Source organism: Austrofundulus limnaeus, unplaced genomic scaffold (genome assembly GCF_001266775.1).
Source record: "Austrofundulus limnaeus strain Quisiro unplaced genomic scaffold, Austrofundulus_limnaeus-1.0 Scaffold407, whole genome shotgun sequence".
NCBI lineage: Eukaryota > Metazoa > Chordata > Actinopteri > Cyprinodontiformes > Rivulidae > Austrofundulus > Austrofundulus limnaeus.
The window spans coordinates 82,949-88,959 of NW_013952809.1; the positions used below are offsets into that span (position 1 = coordinate 82,949).

The 6,011-nt window shown below is 41.2% G+C and overlaps 2 protein-coding genes across 3 annotated transcripts in view; both read left to right on the forward strand.

Moving 5' to 3' along the window:
• The window catches only part of nek8 (NIMA-related kinase 8), a 20,585-nt gene extending 16,436 nt beyond the window's left edge, over positions 1 to 4,149 (forward strand). For both annotated transcript variants that reach the window (XM_014024102.1, XM_014024103.1), the window contains 2 exons: positions 241 to 399; positions 3,616 to 4,149. In XM_014024102.1, the coding sequence (XP_013879556.1) occupies positions 241 to 399; positions 3,616 to 3,644 (188 nt within the window). In that variant the 3' untranslated portion in view covers positions 3,645 to 4,149. The remainder of the gene's footprint in view (positions 1 to 240; positions 400 to 3,615) is intronic.
• Positions 4,150 to 5,500: 1,351 nt separating this feature from the next.
• Positions 5,501 to 6,011, forward strand: part of traf4a (tnf receptor-associated factor 4a) — a 38,489-nt gene continuing 37,978 nt past the window's right edge. The window contains exon 1 of the mRNA XM_014024104.1: positions 5,501 to 5,948. Within this exon, the coding sequence (XP_013879558.1) occupies positions 5,806 to 5,948 (143 nt within the window). The 5' untranslated portion in view covers positions 5,501 to 5,805. The remainder of the gene's footprint in view (positions 5,949 to 6,011) is intronic.

Genomic DNA, 6,011 nt, shown 5'->3' on the forward strand with positions numbered 1-6,011 from the left:
GTGTGTGTGTGTGTGTGTGTGTGTGTGTGCGTGTGTGTGTGTTTTGTTCTTAAAGTTAGCAGCAGTTTGCTCCAAACAACAACTCCTGTGGCTTTTCTTTGTAGCAGAAGATCTTAATCGTCTCAGACGTCCCACAGATCGACCCGTTGTACCGGAGCTGCCGGTGAAACGTCTGCGTGGATTGTTGCTTTCTCGCTCTGACTTCTTCTTCTCCTCCTCCTCCTCCTGTTCTCTCTGCAGAAGGGGAGGTCTACACGTGGGGCAAGGGGGCTCGCGGCCGCCTCGGCAGGAAGGAGGTGGACTGCGTGAAACCGAACCCGGTGCAGCTCGACGAGAACCACCAGTTCGCGGTGACATCGGTGGCTTGTTGTCACGGCAACACCCTGCTGGCAGTGAAACGTAATATTTTACTCATTACCCTCCGTTAACAAAACACCACCCAGGAGACAGTGGGACGCAGTGAAAATGAACTAATCCTCACAAAAGAAAGACCGCCTGAGCTCCAGACCTGAGTCTCCTGATAGAGCTGGCAGATATACCTCTTTTTATTTATTTATTTATTTATTTATTTATTTATTTTCTTGAGGAAAGTATGATTGGAGACATTTATGAGTTGAAAGCTCGACCAGAGAAATGATGTCATCCTCCAGTTCTGTTTAGTTGATCAGAGCGTTGCTACATCCATGACAAAACTTAAACTGTACAGGTTTATTACAGAATATAGATTTATTTTATGTAGTGTCATATTTCCATAAATACAGCAATAATAAAAATAAATAAATAAATCCAGATAAGTCAAAAGGCACAAAACAAACAAATTCATTTGTTGCAATGACGACTTCACGTAAAGCTACAACCACATGGTTTTAATGATGCTAAACGTTTTACCTCCACGAACAGATCCTAACAAATATCTCACTTTTTATTTGTTTTAATAATTCATGTTTCAGTTTTCTGAATAACAAACAAAAAAAACACAAATTAAAACTGTGACCTTCATAAGAACAAACAAAAACATACAAAGATGTTTCACACTTTAAAGAAACAAACTAAATGTTTGAGAAAGAAAATCTCACTGCGTCTTTAATCGTTTACAACTAAAAGAAGCTTTTAGATTGTTGACGACTTTAAAAAAGAAAAATCCTAAATCTATTTTGAATATATTTTTATGAACAGGTGTTTAATTAATTATCTATAAAAACCAGAAGGGAAGTAATTTAAAAACAGTATAGATAAATACGGTGGAACACACTGAGATCTGGTCCTTTTAAATTCTGTTTGTTGAGTAGAAATGCAAATTTTTGAACTTGAATACTGAAAACAATAGAAGTGAAACTTTTTTCTAAGAAGAAAAGAATCAGTAAACTGGGATGAAACTCTTCTCTGAAAACATTTGCTTTTCTTCCGTGTTTCTTCTGCATGTTCTCCAAAAATTACAGTGGCCTCAGCTAACACCGCATTACTCTTGTAAACATTTTTTATATATAGCTGGTAAAATAAGTATTGAACACGTCAACATTTTTCTCAGTAAATATATTACTAGAGGTGCTAATGACATGAAATTTTCTCCAGATGTCGGTAACAACCCAAGTGATCCATACATACAAAGACATCAAACCATAAATGTCCAGAAATGAAGTTATTTGTAATAATGTGGAATGGCACAGGGAAAAAGTATTGAACACATGAAGAAAGGGAGGTGTAAAAAGGCATGGAAAGCCAAGACACCAGCTGAACTCTCTCAGTAATTTGAAAACAAGCCTGCCCCTTGTCAGTGCAAGTTAATATCAGCTGGTTCAGTCCCAAATGATGGCCAGGTATCACACAAGAACCATCTGATGATGGGTAAAAGTAAAGAGCTCTCTCAAGACCTTCACAACCTTATTGTTGCAAAGCATAATGATGGCATCGGTTACAGAAGAATGTCTAAACTTCTGAAGGTTCCAGTGAGCACTGTTGGGGCCATAATTCAGAAGTGGAAAGAACATCATTTCACCATAAACCGACCACGACCAGGTGCTCCTCACAAGATTTCTGACAGAGGAGTGAAAAGAATTATCAGAAGAGTTGTCCAAGAGCCAAGGACCACTTGTGGAGAGCTTCAGAAAGACCTGGAATTAGCAGGTACGATTGTTTCAAAGAAAACAATAAGTAATGCACTGAACCACCATGGCCTGTATGCACGCTCACCACGCAAGACTCCACTGCTGAAGAAACAGCATGTTGAAGCTCCTTTAAAGTTTGCTGCACAACATTTAAACAAGCCTGTGTAATACTGGGAGAATATAGTCTGGTCAGATGAGACCAACATTGAACTGTTTGGATGCCAGAATACACATCATGTTTGGAGGTCAAATGGCACTGCACATCAGCCCAAAAACACCATACCAACAGTGAAGTTTGGAGGTGGGGACATCATGGTGTGGGGCTGTTTTTCAGCATATGGTACTGGCAAACTTCAAATAATTGAAGGAAGGATGAGTGGAAAAATGTACAGAGACATTCTTGATAAAAATCTGCTTCCATCTACCAGGATGATGAAGATGAAACGTGGCTGGACATTTCAGCAAGACAATGAGCCCAAACACAAAGCCAAGGAAACTCTCAGTTGGTTTCAGAGAAAGAAACTAAAGCTGCTGGAATGGCCCAGCCAATCACCTGACCTGAATCCAACAGAAAATCTATGGAAAGAACTAAAGATCAGAGTTCATAGAAGAGGTCCACGAAACCTTCAAGATTTGAAGACTGTTTGTGGAAGAATGGGCCAAAATCACACCTGAGCAATGCATGCCACTAGTTTCTCCATACAGGAGGCGTCTTGAAGCTGTCATTGACAACAAAGGCTTTTGTACAAAGTATTAGATAAATTTCAGTAAGTGTGTTCAATACTTTTTCCCTGTGCCATTCCACATTATTACAAATAACTTCATTTCTGGACATTTATGGTTTGATTTCTTTGTATGTATGGATCACTTGGGTTGTTACCGACATCTGATGAAAATTTCATGTCATTAGCACCTCTAGTAATATATTTACTGAGAAAAATGGTGACATGTTCAATACTTATTTTACCCGCTGTATTTGCCTCAATCAACATTTAATTAGCCACAACGACAGGTGTGTTTGGACGAGTCGAGGTGACGCTTTGGAACCAAAGAACTTTGTATGAAGCATGGCGGAGGTAGCGTCATGCTGTGGGGCAGCTGCATGGTTCAAACCAGCATCAAAACTGGTTTCTAAGCTAAACTTTGATGAAAATCTCCAACAAAGAACCTGTATTTATGCCGTTTTGGTCCCTACAGGCCTCTCCACAGCCTGCCTCCACCTAGGCTCCGCCTCCTTTTTGTTTTTTTTACACTGTCTGATGCCAGATCTGTGGTGCTCTCTGGGGAACAGGGGGATGCTGTCCCTACCTGAGACATCCCACGTGTGTTTGCAGAAAACCGATTTAAACGCTGCAGATATTATTTTAGAGTAAAGGCCTCGTTAAGGGAAGTTTTTTACCTGATAAACCGATTTGCTCGGTGTGTTTTAGGACGAAGTAGCTTCAGCTCTGTTCACAGCTCACACCAGTTTTCTGTCAGCTCGTCTGACGTCCCTGTCTTCTGTTCGCAGCTCTGTTCGAGGAGCCTCTTTCCAGATGATTTCTGTGCCGCTGCCCTGAAGCCCAGCGGGAGGTCACAGCCCGTCTGCAGCTGCAGGTGTGTTTCACAGGAAACGTGCTGAAGAGGAATGTTGCCGCACTGATACTGAAGCAGGATTACAGCAGCTCATTAGGCGGCGAGGCCTTTGTCCTTCACAAGCAGCGTTCGTTCGCCCAACAAACCCAGAGAAAGTCAAACAGGTTTTCACGTCCTTTAAAGACCGGGAGACAAAAAGAAGGAAGTTGAGTCATTAATCTTAATCACAGCATCACTTTGTGTATTTTTTATTGGATTAACAACACAGCTGCGGCGTTCGGACCAAATAACGAGGGGGGGTGTTCAGGGTCGGGTCGGACCAGACCTTCCCCTCCCCCCTCTTTTCTTTTCTGCTCAAACTGTAGAGAGCAGAAAATCACACGTTACCCTCCGTGGAGACGGAACATGATTTTCACACTTTGGACTAAAAAAAAAACCGATGAACAACAAATAAAGTGTTGAACAGGAACACAGATGTCATGTTTTAGCTATTTGTTTGTGTTCACAGGGCTCCACAGAGATTATTAAAACAAAAACACTCTGATAATCAGACAATAACAAATCTTCAGCTGTGATGTCACAAACCAAAGCAAACTCTTTGGGTACAATAAGTCTGTCCACATCAGCAGGACAGCAGGGACTTCCTGTCTCCACCTGATAAATCTGAAACATTTTGTAAATAAAACTGGACCATGAAAAATTCATATACATTACATTTGTGAATAGTAAGCCAATTTATGCTTGAATAACCTCAACTTTCAGCTACATTCATTTACATTTTTTTTAAATAATTAGCATTTGATGATATTTTAAGGTGAATCCATTCATGCAACACAAACATTTTTATTATTTTTGCCCTAAATTAAAGCTGATCACAAATGCAATATATACAATTTGTTATTAAGTGCAATATTTAGAATAAATATATTTTAATGCTGCTGAAAATGGTCATTTTTTCTTTCTTCCTCTATTATCGTTGAGCAGATTGATGTTCACAGGTGAAACAATAACACTGATGAGCATAAAAACACCTGCAGCAGGTGTTACGTTTACTTTGACAATAAATAAATTCAATTTAGATTCATTGATACGCCTGACAACCTTAAAGCGAAATAAGTCGTGCCTTATATTAAAGTGAATAAAAAGTATTATGAAGTAAATATTTTGCTAACAGCAGCTTTATGAGCCGCCGTGGTTACGGATGATTTAATTTAATTACTGAGTGTTTGTTTCCTGATTGGTGAGTTGATTTTATTTTTGCATACACCTTTTTTTGAGGACACGTCCCTGCTGTCATTGTTGTCCTTTCTGATGATGTAATGGTGATGTAATCCGGTGGCAATGCAGCAGGTTAAACAATAATCCAGATGTGCCGCTGTGGGCCTCGCTGCCACCAGCATAAACGAAGCCCGGCTGTGTTTTGTTTTTTAACTCTATTTATTTTTTATAGCTATTATTATTTTTAATCAGGACTGAGGATGATATTTGATTATTTACATGAATATTTTACAAAAAAGCTGTTGATTTCTTTTCGCAAACTGGCCACCAGAGGGCGTCTTTCTCCCTCTTTTGCTCCTCTTTATCAGATCTAAATCCTCACAGCTCGAATTAAATCATTATTTTAAGTTTTCCACCACTTAAAGGATGTTTTTTATCAGATGAATAAATGTTAAATATCCCAAAAGAGCATTTATGTCTGATTAGAGACTAAAACAAAAGCCTAATTAAACAGGGAGGTGAGAGGAAGGAGCTCCATGACTCCTCCTGCTTGGAGGAGGAGGAGGAGGGGCTTTGTGCACCTAAACAGACGGTGTTTTGTGTGTGTGTGAAGATAGTGCTTCAGTCTGTCAGTCAGAAAGCAGCCTTGCCGGAGGGAGGATTGTTCCTGCAGCTGTCTTTGTTTTCTGCAGGAGGAAGAGGAGGAGGAGGAGGCGCCTCCTGAAGAAGAAGAAGAGCCCCTCGATCGGTCTGTGAGACGGAAGGAGGAGGAGGACGAAGGGAAGGATATGAGCTCCTCATCATCGGCTTAAACGGCAGAGTCAGACGGGAGGGGGAGGAGGAGGAGGAGGCGGGGAGGATCGTACCTGAGAGCCCGGAGAGAGACGCTCGAGGAGCCGCAGACATCATGCCGGGCTTCGACTACAAGTTCCTGGAGAAGCCGAAGAGACGCTTCCAGTGTCCGCTGTGCAGCAAGGCCATGAGGGAGCCGGTCCAGGTGTCCACCTGTGGGCACCGCTTCTGTGACACCTGCCTGCAAGAATTCCTCAGGTACGGTGTGTGTGTGTGTGTGTGTGTGTGTGTGTGTGTGTGTGTGTGTGTGTGTGTGTGTGT